The sequence below is a fragment of the Rhododendron vialii genome, chromosome 12a (assembly GCF_030253575.1).
Source record: "Rhododendron vialii isolate Sample 1 chromosome 12a, ASM3025357v1".
In the NCBI taxonomy this organism is placed as follows: domain Eukaryota; kingdom Viridiplantae; phylum Streptophyta; class Magnoliopsida; order Ericales; family Ericaceae; genus Rhododendron; species Rhododendron vialii.
The window spans coordinates 415361-439489 of record NC_080568.1 but is presented as its reverse complement, the minus strand read 5'-3'; the positions used below and the strand labels follow the sequence as shown (position 1 = coordinate 439489).

Below are 24129 nucleotides of genomic sequence, written 5' to 3'. Positions count from 1 at the left end.
GTTCAATTTTGTTTGGTTATTGCTAAAAATTTCACGAAGTTTCCTTTTGATCCAATCAAAATCAAAAGGTTGCAGGTCTTTCATGCTATTTGAACTATAGAGAAAATCCTTTTAATGCCGTGAATGGTTGTTTACAGAGCCAATCGTGACCGTCCAAAAGTATTCTGGATGGTCCGGATGTTAATGAAATTTTTTCGGGAAGGAGTTAAACTTTTTTCCGGAAAAATTTCATTAAAATCCAAACTATCCAGAACACTTTTAGAACGTCGGGATTGGTTGCTATTGTAAAAAACTTGTTCGCGGCTGAGACGTGAATAAGTTTCTCTCTTGAACTATAATGACAAGGAATCAGTACGTAGTTGATCCAAGTTCCCACAGTAGTCAGAGGCCACAATTTGTTCAAAGGAAAAAAATTGTAGTAGGTAAAGCATAAAATGGAAAAAGTAATAACCTTTTAGTCCCGAGGGTAAATGAAATCAAAATGCACGAGAAAAATGCTCCATTTATACATTGTGGCGGAATTTTTTTATCAGGACTAATATTTTTCCACCAATTTTGAAATCAAACCAAACCGAGCCTTATGTCCTAATTACTTGGGATCAGTTTCATGAATCTTTTTCCTTCATATCGATCACTAGTATATGAGATTAAATTCTTAGTAGTGTATATGTGACTACTAAAATTTGGGAAAATTTCATCGACACCCCTTGAGGTTTTGTAGTTGTTGGTTGAGTGTCGGTGAAATGAAAAACGTAACAACAATGTATAGTCATTTTTCATACGTGAATGGGGTTATCACTTATCTGTCACTGTAATTAAGCAAAATCTTTAAAGGTGTAAGTGAAATTTACCTTGCTCGATTATCTTGTTTAGTTTTTCGATATTTTATCTGTATTGGGTCGCTACAAAAATAATTTAATTACCACAACTTCTTATAAGGAAAGTAATTACATTGTGATTATTTTCATGGAACTCGAATTTTTATATGTTACATTTTCACAGATCCTGTTTTGTTATAAAAATTTTAGTCTCATTTTCATTGTTGGGATAGATAATACATTACATAGATTTTTTCCAAACAATTTACTGTACAAAAATGTGGTGTACTAGGATTTGTCTAGAATGTAAGCAATGAACCAATTTGGTATGTTTTTGTCACTCTGTTTTCTTTATTTTCATTTTTGTTGGCACAGAACTTTAAAATTAGTGCATGCACTGACATGTATAGGCTTAATTAGCAGGTAACTTAAATAACTTTACTAGGCTTTTACCCAATATTAGCATTTTTGAAGATTTTAATTACTAGTTAGGAAAAGAGATACTACAAAGGATTTTTCACTTCAGAAGATTTTAATTTAGTACTAGTTAGGAATAGAGATGATGATTACTTTTGATCTTTACTAGCAATGGCACCCTCTCCATGGTATTAACTAATCACACATTGTGGGTACTAAATGGACAAACCAATTCACGCGTACGGTCCAGGCCACTAAATGGACTTGATTGCGCAATTCAAACTTCTGAATGAGCTAACGCAGTCACATCAGTCAAGACTCCGACTTACTTCAAGATATTCACCATATGGGTAATCGAATGCCAAATCTTGAGGAGTACTACTCCCAAAGCCGGTCTGGACATCCTCCCGAACCACTGAGGCAAGTCCCCAGGTGTGTGATGGTGGGATGTATTGGATTAAATGGAACTCAAATTAACCAATATTTTCACCAAAGACATGTGAACATATGTTATTTTCACCAATATAGTACTCTTAATATTTGTTGACTTATTTTAAAAATATGCATACATATTATCTGCCTATACGTGGAAAGACCAAACCCTAATCTAAACAGGAATGTGATTTCCTGGCATCTCTCTCTTTTATGCCCTCACGTTGCCAGATAAATATCTTCTCTCCAACTCAGAAGTCTAGAGTGAGAGAGGGTTGAAGGTGAGGGCATATGGGTCAGTTCAGAGAGAAAACAACAGTTGCAGAAAATGGAGCGAAGATGCACTGGAAAGGTGTTTGAGTGAGCTAAAACCACAGCCCCACGTATTCCAAATACGGAAACAAGTCCATTTGCTTGACAAGCTCTCTCTCTCTCTCTCTCTCTCTCTCTCTCTCTCTCTCTCTCTCTCTCTCTCTCTCTCTCTCTGTGACATAGTAGATAGGCGTGGTTAAATTGTAGAAAGCTAGACAATGACGCATTACGCATATAATCAAAGGAGCATGTATTTGTGAAACGGAACTCAGAGTGGTCTATAAAGATTGGGGTTTTTTATTTCATTGGAAGTCGTGCTTTGGTTTCTGAAAGCTTTCAAGTCATCACCGGAATATAGCAAAATTTTCAGGATTCCCAAGTCAGGTAGCTCGCTTCCATCTTTGCTGTTTATGTATGGAGGAGCTGTGATATCGATGATCATCTCTCTCTCTCTCTCTCTCTCTCTCTCTCTCTCTCTCTCTCTCTCTCTCCTCCAATCAAAACCCTTGTTGTTCCAATGGAGTAACCATGTATATATATACATTTATATATGTATATATGTCATCTTCTGAAACGTTTCTCCTTTTGTTTGTCTGTACAATAAATAACAAAGCTTGATTTAATTTGAAAACCTATTTTTTATTAGTTTGGCTTTCTCATGCCAGACCACGAGCTAGCTTAAAGGATCTTCATTTCTCTTTCATCTAAACTCTCCCTCGTGCTCCCTTTCAAACCTTTTCACTAATTTGTTTTTCATTTTTCCAAGTTCCTGATCTTCGCTTGAAAATTACGGATCTCAACTCTAGTTCTAGATTTATAAGCCCTTTCTTCCATTTCCAGTTTTCCAGGAAAATAATCTGCTCGGATCTAGGTTTTTTGACGTAACTTTTTTATTTTTCACCTTTTTGATACGCAATTTTCCAGGAAAGATCCATCCGCAGCTTGTAAAGATCTCTCCATTTTTGTTTCAAATTTTTTTTGTTTTAAATTTCTTCATGAAGAAGCCATTTCTAAAGAGCTAGCTCTCAGGACACTGTTCGATTGGTTGATAATAATGTCATCTGACATGGAGGTATTTCTTCCCCTATATTTTTGCTCGGGGATCCAGCTAGCTAGTCTTCTTGCCCTATAATCTCATCTGAGCCGTTGATCTCCATCTTTCTTTAACTTCATCAACATATATAGTCGTATATATAGCAGTATTTCTTCCTATCTTTTCATTATCAAAAAAACAAAAAAATTGCTCAAGATCTGTACGTATCTAGTGTCTTTAGTTGAATTAAATCCGTTTATTAGACCATCCGTGTTTCATACTCTCGCCTGGTGTAGTTTTCTGCAAAAGAAATGTGACATCTTCTAACTTATAGAGAATAAGTTTAGCTAATTTCCCCTGTCGAGTTTTAATAAAATTTTGTTGCAGGAAAAAATTAAAAAAAAAAGTTTAGCTAATTTGACCACTTCATTTCTTGCCCTTTTTCTCATGACAGAAATGTTATACATACACATACATGTAAGTGTATGCATTTATTAGGGTAGAATAAATTAGCGGGTGTTTTGTCCCTCTTTTTCTTCCTCGATGTGTTTTTTGTCGAGTTTCTAATAAAAAAAAATTTGCAGATCACAAAAAAAATGTGTGTGGAAGTTGACATATTAAGCTGTTTCTTGGTAATTTAGGGGAACGGTGGTGAAATGGGGAGAGGGAAGATAGAGATAAAGAGGATTGAGAACAACACGAATCGGCAGGTGACATTTTGCAAGAGGAGGAATGGGCTGTTGAAGAAAGCCTATGAATTGTCTGTACTCTGTGAGGCTGAAGTTGCTCTCATTGTCTTCTCCAGCCGCGGCCGCGTCTATGAGTTCGCTAACAACAGCAAGTATGTTAATCAGTAATTACATTTCTGAATTTAACTTACATTACCTTACCTTACCTTACTTTATTTTCCTTATATGCTTTCTAATTTTCATATATACAGAAACTATAACTATATTGGTCTTAATTCTGATCGGATAATTTGCATGCTTGAAAATCCTAATCCTACTCTATAGGATGTATATATAATGTTCGAGTTTTCGAATAATATTTTTGCCGTTTCAAAAAAAGAAGAAGAAAGGATGCATATATAATGCCTTGTATCTAGGAATGTTGTCTCTTAATTTGACGAGGTGAATGATTTTGGGAGGAAAAAAATTATATTTTTAGAGTGACGAAACTATTTAGCTCTATATCTTTAAAAAAATAGAGATATTCCTGAAAACCCAAAATTTGCATGTGGTTGTTAGTCCTAGTCGCTCCTAGGTCTGTCCTTACTTATGTGCGATGTTATCATGTTTCTTCATTGATTTACGAGATTAAAGTCTTAAAACTGTGTTTGGTTTAGTTTTTGAAAAGTTTTTTGAAAAATAGTAGGGATAATAAGTGGAGAGAGATAGAGAGAGAAATGTTAAAAGTAAGAGGAATCTAGGGAGAATTTTTTGAAAAATTCTTTTTGAAAAGAGAAGAGAACAAGGCAAAATTTTGGAAATGTAGTCATGTTTTTCTTCAATAAGTTCCTTAAATTCTTATATATGTGTGGGAAAAACTTCTAATATTTCAAGTTATTAGTCATTTTTTGGTTACATGTATAAAACTAAATGGTGGTTGCGTGTATAGATACAATCGTCTCTCTCCAAGTAATATATAGTTAATGAATTGCCGAGCAAAAAATATTAATGAATGTACTCCACTTTTTATTATCAACGATTCAGCCCGCGCTTAGGATATATTTTAAAATTTGTATTCGCCCTTCTTTATGAGATCAATAAGTCATGATTATTGTGGTTTTGGTTTTGGCTTTTTCTATGTATTTTTGCTGCTGTTGGTGGGGATTTAGGATTTGGGTGTGAGGCTCGTTTGGGTCTTTGGTTGCTTCTTGTTTAGTTTTTGGTGGTTCTTTTTGGGCTCCAGTTGGCATCTTGTCTTCTTTTAGGTCTCGGATGACTTTTGCTAGTGCACCATTGATCCTTTTAATTTTTGTAATCCTTTATAAAGATTAATAATTAAATTCTTTTGCTTAGCAAATTAATAAGTCATGATTAGTATCTGTGAGATCAGTAATGATTAGTATCTGTAGCATGTGTATACATACATACACACATACATACATATACATACCAACAATATGTCCCAGCTAGAAAAGGTTAGAGTTTTTACTTGGTAGCAGCAGTACTGAGAAAAATTCTGATGCTTGCCGTTTTAAGCTTTGCATTGACTCTGGGTTTGCATGGTGTGACTGGTGTCATGTTTCTTCTTTGAGCTAAGCGAAACTTAAAGCCCACTGAACATGAGATCAATTATCTAGCATTGGTTTTTGATCACTCGATTCTCTCAGGTGTTTTTACTCTTTGCAGTTCCATGATAGAACATGAATGAGGTAGGGAAAGTGAAAATTGCTGTCCGAGAGAGAGAGAGAGAGAGAGAGGAATCTTCTCTCCTGCATCTGATCTGGAGCTGAGACTCACTTGAGTTCCACTCCAGTCTTTAGGCAAATGCATGCTCCAAGGCTGGCTTCTATGTTTTGGAAATCTGATATCCCTTTGAGTTTCTTTTGACTCATAATTAGGTTTTGTTGGAAGTTGTGCTTGACATTTTCCATTGTGGTGGTTCGGAGAATATTTTTTCAAACCTTTCAAAAGTACTAGTAATTGAGATCTAATGGTGCAAAGACTTTCGAAAATTATTTTGAGAAGTAATTTACTGTGGAAGTCTTAAATGGCACGGTCTCCCTTAGGAAGTGAACAAAATAGGATGCTGGGAGTTATTTTTTTATTTTTTTTGGTAGATGACACTTGGGAAGGAATGATGACACTCACTTTTAGTGACTTGTGCTGTGTTTGGATGAGTTTTTGATAAATTTTTTAGGATTATGAGTGGAGAAAGAAATATAGTAATAATTGAAAGTATGGGTAATGAATAGAAAGAGATATAGAGAAAGAGATAAATAAGAATAATAATTGGAGATATGGGTAATGAATGGAGAGTAATGATTGAAAGTAAAGATAATGAGTATTTTTTGAGTTGAATTTTTTTTTCAAAAACCAAACCAAACCAAACCGAACAAGACATTAAAGATTCTCGATGGATTAATTTTACTTCTAAATCTTCACTGTTTGGCTACCCAAATAAACTTCTGACAATAATGTGTTCAACTTTCTGAAACCCATCACCCACGGCAAGAAAGATTAAAAAAAGTAGCTTTCAATTCATGTTATCTAAACTTGGATTTGAATGGGTTAAATACCCTCGAGATGCAAACTCTTACTTACGTTTTAAATTTTAATGCACCCTATTTAACCTCTTTTTTTTTTTTTTGTTGGGATTCTTTGATCCCTTAAGGACGACAGCCTTTGAGATAGTGTTTCTCGTTTGTTTATGAGACTTTCTTGTATAGATGAATTGAGAGAATTTAGGACAATAAGGAGGTATTTCAAACGTTGGGGCTATTGAAGAGTTTACATGGTCGTTAACTTCATGTTTTCAGAATTAATCAGTGTGCGTGCGCAAGTAGACTTGAATGTGATTGTCAAAAAAAATGCTACAATACGTATATATAAAGACATTCATCTCAATATTTCACTGCTCTAAAGTTAATCTTGGATCCATGTGGTGTATTATAAAAAGATTGTTGTGCCCTACTGCATGTAGTTTAAAAATCCTTAGGTGGCATTTCCGGCAAGCTCAACTTCTAGTAGATATTTGTAATCAAGGTGTATGTTTTCACTAAACTAATTAAAAGCTGTACAAAATGTATTGAGTGTTTTAGTTTAGTGGAAGAAATATGTTGGATGTTCTATTTTAGTGAAAACAACTTATAAACTTTTGACCAAAAAAAAAATTATAGAGAAAAAAATTTAGTGGAAACTAGGACTTAGCATATCTCTTTTGTTGTTCTTGTAATTAAAATCAGGAACATTATTTTGCCTTCCTTACCAGGTTCCAAATCCACTTCCAAAAAGGATTACTCGGCCTGCTTGGGGAAAGAAGGAAATAAAATATCTTCTGACTTCACTCTTTTCGGCCACCCTTTTGATGTTATGACATAGATATGGTCTCTCAGAAAATCTCTAATCAGTTTGATAGATTTGATACTATTTTCGAAAACTTCAAAAAATAGGAAAAGAGACAAGTTTATGTTTCACTATGCATGCATGAGCTAGATTAGCTCTGTACCTTTCTTTCCTCTTTCATTGTTGCCGGATCTCAGGCTCCCTTTGGCCTTCTTGTTTCCTTTCTAGCTTTTAATTAAACTTTCGCATAGTTTGTCTCTGTTTTTTCTCTTCGATGGAAGCAGATAAACCAAATCTGCATACCTTTTCCTACTACTTGTTTACCCTTTTGTCATGTTTTTGCTCTTGACCAAGACACTTTCAGTTTGGATTTTGAGAGAGATTTTTTAGAATAATAAATGGAGAGAGATAGATGGAGAAATTTTTTTAGAGACCGTGCCTAGAGATTTTGAGACCCGAAAATGAACAGACGTAGGAGAGATCGAAGATCTCTCTCTTTCTCTCCCTAAAGGACAACAATATCCACTTTTCCTACCTCATTCATGTTCTATCATGGAACTGGAAAGAGTAAAAACACCTGACCTGAGAGAATCGACTATCGAGTGATCAAAAACAATGCTAGATAATTACTGTCAAATGTGCAATGGGCTTTAACTTTCACTTAGCTACAGCATGCCTTGATTATGCATTTAAATTAAGGAGGAAAAGTCCAGCAAAGTGTGAAGATATAAGTAATTCAGGTGGATTATGAGTAACCGGGAATGTAATTAAAGTATTTTGAGAAACTACTGAAGCTGATTTTTTGCAACAATGATATGTACACAACCTTAATTCAACCACAACACCAACTTTCACACTCTCTCACATGGGGTGGGACCCATATGTGAGTCCCAAGTGTCCAACCCTTGGGTTTCACACCTATGCGAGGGTGTTGTGGCTGGTGTTGTAGTTGAATGTTGTGTATATATCTTTATTGAATTTTTTGTGACATAATTCAAATTAAACCCCCTATCCCTATGATTCAAATTATAACTTGTCAGTTGGTTTCCCAAAAACTATGACCGAAAATATGTTGTTGACCACATTTTGTTACCATATTTTGAGTATCATGTGATGTGTCAACAACGTATTTGACGAGTGTGCCTCATATGTCATGGAGTGGAGCACATTATTTTTTTTGAAAGGCGAAGCAAACATTTTATTAGAAGAAAAGATGATTCCAACCAAAAGTTGGAAAAACACCTAATGGGCCGAAGCCCAAACACCTAAGGGCCGAATGCCCAGATAATACAATGAAGAACAAACACCCAAAGAGCCAGAAAGCCCAGATAAAACATTACAGCCCAGCCCAAAAGAAAACCAAAACCTACCCTAGATCTCAGCCCGCCCCCACCGCCGGACAACAACTTCGCCAACCACCAAGCCACCACTGGCCACCCGACAGAGTTGCAACCTGCACCCAAGCACAACCACAAAAGATCAGACCACCGCCCACCGCCGCCCATCCGATCAGGATGTACAACACCCACCACCCATCAGCCACCATCGTCCACCACTAAACCACCACTGGTCACACAATGACGGAGCAAAACGGAACCCAACGAACCCCTGCAACCGCGGAAGCAACAACCAAGCCGCTAAGCAAAACCCAGGTCCACCGACAAAGACCCAGGCGGGAGCCACGCCGGACGTAAAACACCCTCAAGAAGCCCCTGCCGTTAGGCAAAAGTCAGCGAGTCCAACAACCCGCCAACCGGAGAACCGAACAAGAGAATCACGACCGAGATCGAAGAAGGCGAACGGCGGGATCGGAGGTTAGGGTAGGGGTTCGAAAAAACATAGAGGAGAGAGAGAAGATAGAGGAGGAGAAGCCATACCAGCCGCCATCAACGCCAGAAACCTGGACCCAACCGCCGTGAAGCGATGCCAAAGGACTCCCAAAAACGGTTGGAGGAACCAGACGCCGAGAATCGAATACAGCATCGCCCAGCCGCCACCATCGCCGCCCAACTCGGTTGCAACGCCAATCATTTTGTGAATAAAAGAACGGGAATAGATCAGAAGGGAAAGGGGAAGGAAGGAAGATGGACAGAGAGAGATGAGAGATGAGAGAAGAGAAGGGAGAGAGAGGCAGGGGGGAGCGGCTAGCGGCGGGCGCCGCCCCCCCAAATGGACACCCTATTTGCAGTCAGTAGAGAGAGAGGGAGACTGATTTTAGAGAGACTGAATAATCGACCCTGAGTGGAGCACATTATAATAATACAATTGTGACATATTACATAGTACTCAAATGTATGGTCAACATACCATTCCTCATCCAAAGAAGATGGACAAGAGAATTATTTTTCAGGAAACGAGACATAAATATCATTGATCATATATAGTTATATACTAACTAAGACCTACATAACATTTTAGAATTCATTTTTGCGAAATATTTACATTCCTATTGTTTTATTGGATCAGATTAATAGGTTGTGGCTAGATCATTAGGTGAAGGAAGAAATGAAAATCCTTCAATGAAAGTAGTAAAGCAAATCCAGTTTAAAAAAAGAGTAAAAAACGTAGTAAAGCTAATGACAAGACATTACTTATTGTTTTTTTTGCTCGGCAACATTACTTATTGTTTGTTTCAATATTGTTGCAAGTTCTCCATTACTTTTTTTTTTTTTTTTTGCATGCAGCATAAAATCAACAATTGAGAGATACAAGAAGGCACATTCAGATAACTCAAATCCATGCCCCACTCCGGAGATTAATGCTCGAGTAAGCTCACTTAATTCTCTCTTCTTTTTTTAACGGCAAAATTTTTTTTATTAATTATCTTTAAAAATAAATTACAAAGATTTTATTAATCAGCGATACCATGTAGAGCGTGCACATATATATGAAGCAAATCAAATACAACCCAAGGGGGTTGGCCTGGAGTTTTGCTCCGGTTTAATGGGTTCCCGGTAGTGAACGGTAGAATTGGTCTTTGGAAAATTATTCAAGGTGCCCGTAACTTGGCCTCGACACACGAGATTTTAAAAATTCAGTCATTCAAATATATACCAAAATACAAATTGTTATCATCCCTATATTATGACTCCGAAAAGGAATCTATACGGCTATAAGAAGTATTTTGAAAGGCAGAAAAAAGTTTCATTAATCTTTGAAATGTAAGATACAAAGACTAAAGGGAACACGTGAAGAAACGGCATTACAAACAAGGAGAAAGCATTGATCCCAATTATGTTGGCATGCACACAAACCCTTGACAATTATATGCCCAACACGGACCTAAAATTTCATTATACGAAGTAGTATTCAACCAGCTGATCTAACAACTTCGTCTGAGGTATTTGATTTTACTTGTATGGAATTGAGTACTGCAGTTTTATCAACAAGAATCAGAGAAGCTGCGCCAACAAATTCAGATGCTTCAGAATACCAACAGGTGCTTTTTAGAATCCACTATTGGCAATCATACTCTAGCTGGTTGATTGAGCTTACGTATAATTTTGTGTAGAACCTGTAAATCTAACGCCAAAGCTTAAATTCTTCAGTTAAAATGTCTTTCCAATCCATCAAGTGATAGTAATCACAAGGAAAAACTACACACATGCATGCATGTTGCATTCTCCTAACGCGTACGTACAAAAAACTTACACCCAGTTTGTCCTACCAATTTTGCTAGAATTTTTTTTTTCCCTCGCTTGATTTGAGATCTAAAATTGTGTGCATTTTGATACTAATTCGATAAAATGGTTCAACCATGGAGCCCATTTTTTAGTCCTTATTCCATCGAACATAATTGGTGAGAAAATTTGGTGGATGATTAGACATTGTCTAAAGATGTGAAGTGTTTCTATTCGATTACGTTTTCAAATATTTCTCGTCGACAGGAACATCATGGGTGAAGGCTTGGGGTCCTTGAACATGAAGGAGTTAAAGCAGTTGGAGAATCGACTTGAACGAGGAATCACAAGAATCAGGTCTAAAAAGGTAATAAATAAAAACTTTTAAACAAAACGCTAAGATATATTAGTATGTTGGCATTTTAGCATATGACCCTTCTTTTAATTTTGCATGTGATACATGCCTTAAGAAAAAAAATTCAGAAGTGTTGAAATTCATTAAACCGATCGATGCTGCCTTATTTCTCTCATTTCTATTTGGACAGCATGAAATGATACTCGCAGAAACTGAAAATTTGCAGAAAAGGGTACGTAATGTCTTGAGTTCATGTAGATGTTTTCACCTTCTAATCCTTTTTCTTTGACTTTTGACTTGGTATGATACTAATGAATTGCATGCGCTTTTCAAACAATTGGCAATAGGAAATGGAGCTTGAACACGAAAATGCACTCCTTCGAGCCAAGGTACGTATTTTGCACTGGACAGTAACGAGTGAACAAATACAAATCAGATTTATCTTCTTGAATACTAACAAGTAAACGCAAGAAAATTTAATTAATTGAAGAGGTTTGCTTCTACCTCAATAATAGTATCTTGCACAACATGCTCGTTTGTGATCTGTTTTATTAGCTATTGACTGAAATGCTATTTTACAGTAACCAATAAAACGATACAGATTAACATGTTGTGCGTACGTATTGTTGTATGTGATCGATGTTGTGTTAATAGACTTTTCCAATTGAAAATAAGAGCTTATCATGTTTGTGAAGTAATACATGTATAGGATTAAATGGATTCCTGTTAGTTTCTGAAATTAGAAGATTATCTCACACGTAATTATTCCACCATTGCTAATACAATGATCTAGGTATTCGAAAGGGTGCATGTTTTTTCAAAATTTGGAGTTGATTATTCAGTGCTCCAAGGGTTTTCCCCACACATTTTGTGTAGAAGCTGCCACACATGTGGTTGCGGAGCCCACACAAATGCATGGTGGAGAAGGGCACTCCAGGAGCAAAAAATAATTTTCCAAAGTACTGTAATAACAATTAAGAAGATAATTCCAGATTGCAGAAAATGAGAGGCTGCAGGAACTAAGCATGGTCTCAGGGCAAGAATACAATGCAATTCAGGCATACCTTGCTCGCAATGCCCATGCGCTTCAACTCAACATAATGGAGGATGGTACTGGACCAGATCATACTGCTTACCCACCACAGCTCCCTACAGACAAGAAGCACTCTCTCCATCTTGGGTAAATTTATTTATGCATGATATACGCATTAAATTAGTTAATTACAACACCATTACAACATGATATATGCATGTTTGATTTGTTGGATTTTGGGTGGGGTATTTTCTTTTTGGAATCTTTGGATGTATCTTTTTAGGGTGTTGTTTTTGGGTCTTAGGCGTCAGGTGTCTATTTGAGATTGGCGTTGCTCTGCCATTATTGGCTTGTTGCTAACTTTAATTTTGGTTTTCTTTCCCTTTGGGTCCCTCTTGGCATATGATTGCTGGAGCTTGTTATTTTTCCTTGTGGGTTTTTCTCTTTCTTCGGCTTGATGCTACTTGGGATCCGTTTAATCTTTGTAATCGGTTTTCAAAGATTAATAAATTTTTTTGCCTTTCAAAAAAATTAGTTAATTACCTACTTACCCATTACTAGTCATCGTTCTTTTCTTTTTTTATCTGCAAAAGAAAGGATTTTATTAATCATTGCAACAAGTTACAACGATTAAAAGAATCCAAAGAAAGATGGCATCGATCGCATCCAAAAAAAACTGACATCTCAAATAGTTTGGCACCCCAACGATTAAAAGGATTTTATTAATCATTACCCGTCATTGTTCATGGTCAAAAGATTTGATCTTGTTTTTTGTTTTTTGGTTCTTGCTCGGCCAAAAGATTTGATCATGTTGCATGCTCACAAGATCAAAAGGTTTATGCCCACAAATTATCTTGGAATTACCAGTAAAACTAAGGTGGAGTATTTTTCTAAGACCCTCAAAGAGTTGGGATTTATTTTGCTACTTGTTAGTGTCAGTCCATATATGTCTTGCTAATTATAGAAAGCCACGTCATAGAAATGTTTCTGTAATTATTTTTTGATTTACTTTAAAATTGACATACTTTGCCTTTGTGAATATACAGGTAAAATTAATTTGGTCATGAGAGCTAGCTTGCCCTGATGGTATCCCTACATAATGCATGGAATAAAGAAATTTCATTTTGATTGTCAGTACTCTACTACTTGTTTGGGCTCGAAACATTGTACTTTAGTAGCCGCTATTGTGCTAGTATGTGTGATTTTATCAGACCATATAAAACTGTAACCATGCTTAGGACATGATCTCTCTCTCTCTCTCTCTCTCTCTCTCTCTCTCTCTCTCTCTCTCTCTCTCTCTCGTACTTGTTGCGGCAGTCCTCTTGACCTCAAAAGTTGGTGGTTTTATGCCGTAATTTGGAATGCCTTAACATTGCATCTCAAATGCGTTTTGAAATTTTTGGCCTTGATAAGTAATCTATGCCGCACCAAAAAGTGCAGTGAGAAAGAGCTCTCGAGGCTCACTAAAGTGCCTCATTACAAATGCGTCGTGGTTTTGAGATGTGGTCTGGGGACGTACGTGGTGATCGCATGCAATTGGTTTCAGATTTTGGCGCGGTGGTGTGGTGGGGATTGCTGGTGACTGCAGGTGGCTACGATGGTGGTTGCTGGTGGTTACCGGGCGCCGGGTGGCTAGCAGTAGGTTGGGTAGGGGTGGCGATTTTGGTGGCTGATTGGTAGGGTAGGGTTTTCTTTTTTGGTTCTAGACTTGGCCTATTAGGTGTTATGGCTTAACCCCAATAGGTGTAGGCTTGTCTCAGTATTGAGGCTCGGGTCTTTGGGCACAGGATTATTCTTAGATTTAAGAACATTTTGTTCTTATATTTAGGAATATGATGCCGTCAACCCTTGTTTCTTTAGTCTTTGTAACAATTTTAAAGATTATTAAAAAAAAATTGCCGTTAAAAAAAAAATTTTTGTAGCTTAGTGCCTTGATAGAAAACCCGTCTCTTGTTGAGACATTTATGCCTATTTTGCTAGCTGTAGTGGACTCCTAATATGTACGGGGAAAAGGGAAAAGAGACCAACTGGGAACTTAATTGCGAGTCCTAGCTAGAATATTTATGAGGTTTCTAAATAAGTAGTACTCCAGCAATGAAATGTTAGGCTACCTGTTACCAGGGCTATTGCTCATTCTATAGCTCTATATAAGTCGGGCAAGGGAGAGTTGGTCTAGTAGGTGGGTCCTTAATGTCTACATTTTTTTTCCATCTACTTTAATTTAATAGGTGCAAGCAATAATCACCGTAGCTCGTTAATACTATCTTTAATTAGCATGAGAAATCCAAATGAAATGGCAAGTACCTGAATCCTATTGTTGATAGTACATGTGACGAAGTGATCAATAAGAGTTGTACTCACTTGAGAATTAGAAGTTTCTATGAGTAATTTAAAGGAGAGATTTTTTAGATCCATTTCCCCTTTAAAGCACGGAAGATCGCCGATTCTTAAAAGTCTTCAAGATTACAACCCCCTTGTCAAAATTGATAATGTCGGCTTTGAGAGGGAAAGGTGATAAAATTGATTGACACTTGAAAAACCTTGAGACGAATTTGTTTGGTTCACATGAAAGTCTTTGTGCACTCCTCATTAATTTTTTGGTGATAACATATATGAAACAAGATCGCTTGTTAAATCTCAAATGATCATGATTAGTCGAGGTACGTGTAAAATAGTTGATCCGAACACCTGAGTTATTAAAAAAATCAAATAATTCCCATTTCATTTGGCGGAGACCAATTTTTAATTCATTCGGGGAGGTGACTAGATTTTGGGTCCACTTTATTGGTATAACAAAGATTAAATTCATGAGAAGACGAGTCATGTAGCTAGCTAGGAGTGATGAGCTTCACATATATTATATTTCTATATATATACGTCATTAGTTTTGATAAATATCCTCTTGGATGCATTATACACCAATATATATATCTTATTCAAATCCAATCACCATATATAGCTTTCGATCGAGTTTCTTCTCTGGAAAAAATTACAGTTTTGATCCGCGTGAATTGCACCAATTGAACTACTACAGTAGCATTTCCCCCCCTCATTTTCTAACCCCAAACTAGGCGTTAATTTTGTAGGTTTACGAATAATTCGATGCTATATGATGAACATTCGGCCAACTACTTTTTGTGAACAATCTTTTAATGCTAAAAGTATTTATGTCTCTACACTATTCGTTTGAATTAACTTAACACACTATAGAATATAATACGAAAAATGAACGATGACATTGGTTCCTCAAAATTAATGAAAGTATATGTTGGCCCGGACATTTGAGTTATGTTTCCTTCAAATTGTATAGATGTTTTCCTTGGATTCCACCCTCTGTGGGTATTTCCGTTCCTGGTGTGAGTCGCTCGGAGGAAGCCCCGCGTGGAACTGTTCTCATCCTCTTTGGGTAGCTTTCCTCTGTACTCGTGTATTCATATCCAAATCATATAGAGATCACGTATTCATATCCAAATCATATAGAGATTATTATGAGTTTGTTTCCATCGACTGGCTCCGGTAAGGGGTTTGTAACCCTCGGAGTGGATTTTGAGTAATCAAAATTTGTGAGTTTGATTTAAAAAAATAAATAATCAAAAGACGAAAAACAAAAAATCAACGGAGCCGTTAGGAGTATTTTCATTGGGAAATCAAGCCTTCTCGTTTTCACAGCGACTCCGTTTGGACCAGTTGGTCTCTTTATCTTTCTCTTATCTCTCTCTCCTTCCAAAAATCTCGTCCTTCCCTTGTTTCGATTCGATGATGTGTCGAAAGCCAACCAGCCGTACCGCATCCTGTGGGAATCTCAGCGTTTGACCTCTCTCTCTCTCTCTCTCTCTCTCTCTCTCTCTCCATACAATGTACACACCCGAACCCCTAACCTAAACAACTCCAACGAAATTCACAGCAGAGGCAGAGCAGGTAAGAATCAATCGTAAGAGAGAGAGAGAGAGAGAGAGAGAGAGAGACAAGACCTGTCAAAGCACCAGGTCGGTGTCTATGGGACTCCAATAGCTAGACGTTGAAAAAATGTACAAAGAGAGAGAGACAAACGCAAACGCATTAAATTGCTTCGATTTTCAGTTGTAGTAGTACTCCAGTAATTGCCAACCCTCACCTACTCTCTCTCTCTCATCTCTCCACACCAAACAGTTATCTACTTCTACTACTATTTTCCGATCCCTAAATTCGCCCCCCTCAATTCTCATTTCGTCGTACTAAATTGTCGTAGAAAAAAAAAATACTCCTTTCAGTTGAGAGAGAAAGAGGGAGAGAGAGAAATCTAATGGGGAATATATTTTGCGTAAGAAAGAAGGATGAGAAAGAGAGAGGAGGGTCAAGGAGCAAGAGGATGTTGGGAAATGGTAGGTCGCAGAGGAAAATGCAAGCGGAAGAGGAGTTGATTCACAGGCAGGCTCTGTCCATGGCAATTCATCAGCAGCTTTCTCAGCGCTTCGAAGGAGGAGGAGGATCCATGTCTAGGCGAATCGGCCCGGGATCTACTAGCTCTCGCCGCCAACGCGCTCTCTCCGATTCCTTCCCTAATACCAAACAGGTACCCACCCATTCATTCTCAATTTAGGAGTACTACTAGTGATTCATTTGTCTGTATAGTTATGCTTTATAGTACAAATGCCCTGCCCAAAGTTCCTTTTTTCTTGTGCGTGATGATTGGATCTGTCGAAAGAGGAAAGTTTAGTGGGTTTTGATTCATCTTAGATACGGACCAGGTCTAAGTCACATAATCTGCGCGCACGAGCTCAAGCAATAAGCGCCTTTCAAAATCATCTGGAACTATTAAAATTCGCTTTCACATAATTTGCGAGCGCGAGTATAAAAGTGCAAACAACTAAAATTATTGGCGAGTGCAACAATTGCGAGAAGTGCAAACAACTAAAATTATTGGCGAGTGCAACAATTGCGAGAATTTAGAGCGGGAGCGAATGTCACTACGAAAGTCTGACTAAGGTCCGGTATCTTTTTCCTATCCTAGGTCTCAACTTTATCGTAGTGTATTACTAGCACTTCTTATGTTGAACAAGTACAAGGAAAAAGAAGGGACTGGAGCGCTTTGTCTGAAATGTTTTGAAGTGGGCCGATTCACTTTTTTCCTTTCTGGGTTCTTGCGAATTTTGAATTAAGCAATTGAGCGTGTGAACTGTTTGTATTTTATGAAGAAAAGAAAAGGAAAAGGGAAGGGTAAGAAGTATTCTGAAAAGGCGCCTGGAGATTCACTTTTCGTCTGATCCTTGTGGCAAGTATTAGTGTGCGAATAAGATATGGTAATTTAATTAGACCATGATGTGCACCTTTAGACATGCAATGGCAGTGCAGTATACTGCAATGCACTATCTGACACCTTGATTCTCTTGCTTTTAGGGGTTTTTTTTTGGATTACATTCTTGTTTGCAGTTTCATCATTGTGTAAGTGCACCTTCTGCAGCTTCCAGAATTTTTGGAGAGTTTGAGAACAAAGAAAATTGTTTTAATACACGGAGAAGGATTTGGAGCATGGTGTTGGTACAAAACTATTGCCCTATTGGAGGAATCAGGATTGCTTGCCACTGCCTTAGATCTCACAGGATCTGGAATAGAACTGACAGATACTAACAAGATCACTTCCCTTGCGGACTACTCAAAACCATTAACTGATTTTCTCAATAACCTTCCGGAGGATGACAAGGTAAATGCTCGTGGGGCTGCTCTAATTCCTTTGCGTCTTCTTAACAACTCTCATGGTATTTATCTTGTAAATCTTTTATAGGTCATTTTGGTTGGTCATAGTAGTGGAGGTGCGTGCATCTCGTATGCTCTGGAGCATTTCCCCGAGAAAATCTCAAAAGCAGTCTTCCTTTGTGCTACAATGGTTTCTGACGGGCAGAGGCCTTTCGATGTGTTTGCAGAAGAGGTATGTAACCAGTAGACTATTGCACATGGTCAGCCCATTAACTCAAACATCTTAGGAAAATGTTTTTGTCCTGTCAAGGTGCTTTTCATTCTCAGATGTCTTTGTAAATGGTGATTCTTTCAGATAGTTTTCCTTTGCTTCAATTCTATGTTTGGTATTTTGCAGCTTGGGTCTGCTGAACTTTTTATGAAGGAATCAAAATTCCTAATTTATGGGAATGGCAAAGACAACCCTCCTACTGGCTTCATGTTTGCGAAACAACAATCAAAAGGTTTATATTTCAACCAATCCCCATCAAAGGTATTTTATGACCTAACCTGTTAATATTTGTGAGACATTGTGATTTGATCTGCTTTTCTTTGTCAGTCTAGCCTCCAGTCATTATCACATCTCATGGAAATTATTCTGTGTACATTGAATGTAGGTACTATCACAATATAATCAATCATTTAGAGAAAATCAGTTCGGTAAAGATATTTATTCAAGAGGGACATGACCTCTATGATTTCAGTTTAAGAGTAGACCAAACTGAAGAACAGTTATGTCTGTGAAGTGTTATGTAATCTCATTTGTGTTCGTATGCTTATTTATTTGATATGTGAGGGTAAAAAGTTGTTTAGTTGCCAGAAAATTGTTAACAAGGTCAGTCAGTAAAACTATGGTCGTCATTCGGAAGTGTTCTTATTTCTTTCGCAGAGATATGGATGTTGCTGGGTTCAAGGTTCAGCTCTGCTGCCTCCTTGTTATAAGTTGTTGCGTCAAAAATCTTTTGTTGGTTGTGTACTATCAACCTGCTTTTTGCAAGTTTTTGGTCTATTACTGTACCATGATTTATCTTGTCCTTTGCCCTCTTGTAATAAGTTTCTTGCTAATCTAAGAACTATGAAATATTTCACCTTAGTTTGATAGGCAGCAAAAGCAAAACAAATGTCTAGAAGTAGGTAGTGATAAAGTATAACATGAAGTTATTCCCTCCAACTTTTGTAGCATGGTTGAGCTCATAACAATATATGTCCAAAATAATTGCTCCTTGTGTAAATAAGTTTTGGAATTGGTATTGTTAGCATGATTTAAAGAGTGAAGATAGAGACACCTCATGAAGTATTGCATACCAAATGACTTGTGGGCTATGCAACATGGACATGTGACATGACACGGGGACTTTGAAACGCATCATTTTTAAAAATTGGAGGACGCAACACATTGGGAACATGTTACAAAAATGCTTGTGAATTTTGTTATACGGAGGCTCTAACTTTCACAGTACCATTTATGCCTTAAATCATATCTATCATTGCATCGTTCTCAAAAAATTTCAGCAAAAAGGCATTTTATCAATGAACCATCATTTGTCTCACCAAGAAGACGACTTCCCTTAGCCAGAGCCTACTATTTCGTTTACCAACCCCATCGTGTTCTGTGAGTATCCATGCTTCATATCTTTTGGGCATTGGGGCCACAACTCATGTTGGTATGGAGTGTTCATGTGACACCGTATAACCTGTGACAGAAAGGAAAGGTGTTACGGGAAGATGATGACTGAACTTTTTGGATATTATAACTTGCACATATAATTTGGCTTCCAAAAAGATGGAATGGGTTGAGGGAGTCTCTGAGACTCGACTCAATATCAGGGATATAATCAGGAAACTTGTATAGACTACTGTTACAATGCTTACGCATTAAATCTCTGGTTTGTTGTCGAGGTTTTATTGCCCTACAAATTGGCTTAATGAATCTGCCCTACTGATATGAATACGATGACCAGTCGTCTTGGTTTGCATCAAGTGTGGTGATCAACTATATGTTTGATCTGGTTTTACGCATGTAAGCAAAGTTGCAGACGTACTTGATAGCATTCTTAGGCTCCTTTTGGGTGAACGTTGATTTCAAATGAAGGGATTCTGTGTTCAATTTCAGAAAAAATATTAGATGTTCAGTTACAGGTAGTCTGTGAAACTAAAACGGAAGATGGATTAGAGATACGAAGATGTATTTTTTAGGGGTCGCTTCATAATTACAATCCTTAACGTGAAGCTGAAATTTATGTGTAAGCTTAACGGAAATTGGTGTGTTCTCACTGAATTTATTTCTTGGACATCATTCTCACTGAATAAAAACATCAAATCCCTTAGTTTAAAGTCGACATTCACCCGAATGGGGCCTTAAGCTTTGGGACATATTCATAATTCATGACAAATAGAGGTATGGCACCATATGTTTATGATTATATTTTGATTCTTTTCAGGATGTTGCTTTGGCCATGGTTTCCATGAGACCCATCCCTCTTGGTCCCATCATGGAGAAGCTGTCTCTGACACCTGAAAAATATGGTACTGGTCGGCGATTCTTCATTCAAACCCTAGATGATAATGCTCTATCGCCCGATGTCCAGGAAAAGCTGGTCAGGGAAAACCCTCCTGAAGGAGTATTCAAGATCAAAGGCAGTGACCATTGCCCATTCTTTTCAAAGCCACAGTCACTGCATAAAATTTTGCTTGAAATTGCGCAGATTCCGTAGCTTAAATTTCTGTACAATTATTCTTTTCCACCTTACCGGAAGATACCTTTCCTTGATTTCGATAAATAGAAACAGGAGCTGCTTTCTTCCTCTTCTTTTGAAATCTGGATATAGGCATTAGGGAGGGCTGAACTTATTTTCTATCCATAGCTGGTTAATGTAAAGATAAAAGTTATTCTTTGGTCAACGATGACTCCTTTTTTTTTTTTTTTAATTAGCTTCTATGTTGTTGTGTGTATGTATATATATGTGGGCAGTGTGTAGTTACTTATTTTTGCTTAGTATTTTGCACCAAAATTATGCAACAATATATACCAAGTCTACAGGAAGGAGGGTTCAAACATAAGGAAGAGAGATTACCTAAGCCCGGCTGGTACGTTTGTATGTACGTTCCAACAAAAACAAGAGTGAATAACTTGCTATTTTGCGCACTTGATGAAATTTTTAGTCTGTGTTTGGAAGCTGTGGAAGAAAAACGAGAGAAGAAAATTTAATTGCTAGGAAAATCAATGAAAGTTAAAACATAGCTTGCACATGTATTTTGGCTTCTTTGTTCTCACTCCTGAGAGATTCCAAGCTGAGGGAAAATAAATGTAATTTTCTTCTCTCTCCAGGGGTTCCAAATACCAACATTCGTCAAAATGAGTAGTGTGGTGTGTTTGTGGCCAAAATTCTTTTCACATGTTCAAACACAATACTAACACCGGTCAAAGTAAGTAGTGTGGTTCGTTGAGACAGGAAAATATGTCAATTACCAACTTTACCCAGGCCCATGTGATCATCTGAGGTGAAATAAAAACCAACAAAATCAAACCAACCGAGAAAGAAGGCCAAAAAAATTGGTTTGGCTTGATTTTCCAGAGTAATTGTTCTGGTTTGGTTTTGGATTTCGAAATAAGTTTGAAAACGGTTCGGTTTTAATTTTGGTTGAAGTAAACCGAAAATGAACCGAACATATAACACTAAGTCACTAACCTCATAAACCTAGTAATCTCAGTAATCCATTACCCAGTAAACTTGTAGTAACACCCTTTTCCCATGACCAATTTCTTTCTTTTCTAACGGTTTGGTGAATAAAAGGATATATAGATACACTCGGGATCCAATGAGGGATCCCGCACGGTCTTACCGTGCGGGACTCCCCTTTCCCGATCGAATTGCGATGATCCGAGCTGCTCAAAGTGTGCAAAACGTGATTTAAAGGGTACTCTTTAGAAATCAGCAAAAGAAATTATCAGGAAGGGCTTGATCCTAGCAGTTTTTTACTGAACCATTTCAATAAAATAAAAAAAAAACTATTCGGATCAAGCCCCTCCCGATCTTTTTTTTTTCCTGATTTCTTGCGGGTACCTTGAAAATCACGTTCTGATCACTTTGAGTGGCTCGGATCGTTGCAATTCGTTCGGGAAAGGGAAGTCCCGCACGGTAAGACCGTGCGGGATCCCTTAGGAGATCCAGACTGTATATAGATAAATCATTTGTATTTTTTGATCCGATAGATAAATCATTTGTAGACATTAGTTTTTTCATGCGATTTAATATTTTCTATTTTCGTTGAGCTTTTGATTTGTTAAATGATACTGTATTAAATAAATATGTTGGGTTAAACTTGTTTTTCGACCAAATAAATCAAACCAAACCAGAGCAAAACCAAAATTGTTTGGTTTGGTTTGGGTTTTGAAAGATCAAAACCTAATAAACCGGGATAGTTGTAAAATTAGTCAAAAATCGAACCAAACCAAAACCCATACCCATTTTCACCCCTACTTGTGGTCACCGTAGTTTTTTTAAAATTATATGGTTTTAATTGTCAAAATCAAAACTATAGGGATCAATTTCAAAGTCTGGACAAAACTATAGGGATCAATTTCAAAGTCTGGACAAAACTATAGTGACCAATGGTGAAATTCAACCATTCCTACCATGTTCGTTTTGGGACTCTAGACCCAATCTTTTCTTTCTGTGCACGGTCTTCAATAAATTGTTTCTCTAATTATTGCTCACATTTCTCTATCTATCCCTATCTACTCATTACCCAAAAAAAAACTTCCTTAAGTCTCATGTAAAGACCTGTAAATTCATAAAATTGATTTAAAAGTTTTACAAGAAATAAAAGGAAGAAATTGATTTGAAATATTGAGATTTGGGGTTAAACTGTAAAGTGTTATGCTTGAGGGGTAAATGTGTGATGTGTGTGTAGTGTGTATATAGCATGTGTATGTGGTGTATAGGGAATAACTTTCCCTTTTCTTTTCTCCTCCCACTCTCACGTTCTTCTTCTCTCTCTCGGCTCACATCTCTCACTCTCACTCTCACTCAAACTCTACCCAAATCACCCAAAATCTACACAAAACTACCTCCAATCTTTCATTCCTACGCGTATTGGAGTTCTTTTCTCGTCGGATTAAGCTCGATGGAGGCATATTCCATTCGGTTTCAAGAATTGGGGCTAGGGCTTGGAAAACCCTTTAAATTCGTTCTTCAATCTTGAGGTAGGGAGTTCTAACTTTCAACATATGTTTATGACTTGTTTATTGTAGCTTGATTCTTGCCATTGATCGTTGTTGATGTTGATGTTGTTGTGGTTATTGTTGTTGTTGTTGTTAAACCCATGAAAATTTGCAAAAAATCTGCTCAAAATGAACTGTTATCGATACCCTTAGTGTTGTTATCGATACCTTTATGCTCCAAAACCCAGAAATTCACTTGTTATCGATACCCATTGTCCTAGTTATCGATACCCTTGCGTCTGGAGTACTTTTTAACCCAAAGGTATCAATACCATTTGCCTTGATATCGATACATGTTGCTTATCTCTAACTTTTACTGTTTTGCTTCATTTTTCACCGTTTTGGTTCCCAATTATTTCCAACTTACCCAAACACCTCCCGAATAACCCTTAACTTGATTACTCGTGTTTAATAACTTCATCGGATGTTTAGCATAACTTTAATGCTCGTTTGGATATGATTTCACAAAATACTTTATGTATCAAAGTCAGGGTTTGAATGATACGAACATGATGATAAAAGGATTTCGAAGCTTTACGAACACGACGAGAACATTTCAGGACTCATCGAAGGGTGAGTGCCTGGCAGAGGACATTGGGGTCCTTTAATTGGCCCGGCATGAGCTATAAGCTCGTATTTGATACTTCAGGACATCCCAAATGGGTAAAGTGCCTGGCAGAAGACATTGAGGTCCTTTAATTGGCCCAGTTGGAGCTTCGGCTCATGACACATGTACGAGACATGTCTTGACATATGGTGTTTTCAAAGTTTGTTCAGTAAGACACATGATTGGTTTTGAAGATGAAAGGTTGGAATTGGATTATTATTGTTGTCTTTTCCATTGGTTTTGGTTGCCATATTTTATCCTGTGACCGTTCCTGCATTTCATTAGCATATATTGTTAAATTAGAGTTTTCTACTGGGCTAGTGTAGCTCAAATCTTACATCAATTTCAGGCACTAACCCAGGGCAGTAGTTCATGTTTGGAGTGCATGGATGTGGACATTCTTTTGAAAGCTAACCTTGAAGAAGTTACTTAGTCATCTTTGTAAATCACTTTTTTGGAAGATGTGTAACGCCCCGAAAATTTGAAGACATGAAAAAAATATTGAATTGAGATTTCTAAATAAATTTCCATTTTGAAGCATTAAAATTCCAAAAGT

The 24129-nt window shown here is 37.2% G+C and overlaps 2 protein-coding genes across 2 annotated transcripts; both read left to right on the top strand.

The window, feature by feature from the left end:
* The first annotated feature begins 2487 nt into the window (after nucleotides 1–2487).
* Nucleotides 2488–13272, top strand: LOC131311695 (agamous-like MADS-box protein AGL11). The gene is made up of 9 exons (XM_058339241.1): nucleotides 2488–3051; nucleotides 3654–3853; nucleotides 9707–9788; nucleotides 10400–10461; nucleotides 10910–11009; nucleotides 11188–11229; nucleotides 11345–11386; nucleotides 11990–12177; nucleotides 13077–13272. Exons 1-9 carry the CDS (start codon nucleotides 3034–3036, stop codon nucleotides 13078–13080), a joined length of 738 nt encoding a protein of 245 aa, XP_058195224.1. The 5' UTR covers nucleotides 2488–3033; the 3' UTR covers nucleotides 13081–13272.
* Nucleotides 13273–15764: 2492 nt separating this feature from the next.
* On the top strand, nucleotides 15765–20643 carry LOC131311620 (putative methylesterase 12, chloroplastic). The gene is made up of 5 exons (XM_058339126.1): nucleotides 15765–16582; nucleotides 17471–17710; nucleotides 17792–17935; nucleotides 18101–18235; nucleotides 20184–20643. Exons 1-5 carry the CDS (start codon nucleotides 16313–16315, stop codon nucleotides 20454–20456), a joined length of 1062 nt encoding a protein of 353 aa, XP_058195109.1. The 5' UTR covers nucleotides 15765–16312; the 3' UTR covers nucleotides 20457–20643.
* Nucleotides 20644–24129: the final 3486 nt, after the last annotated feature.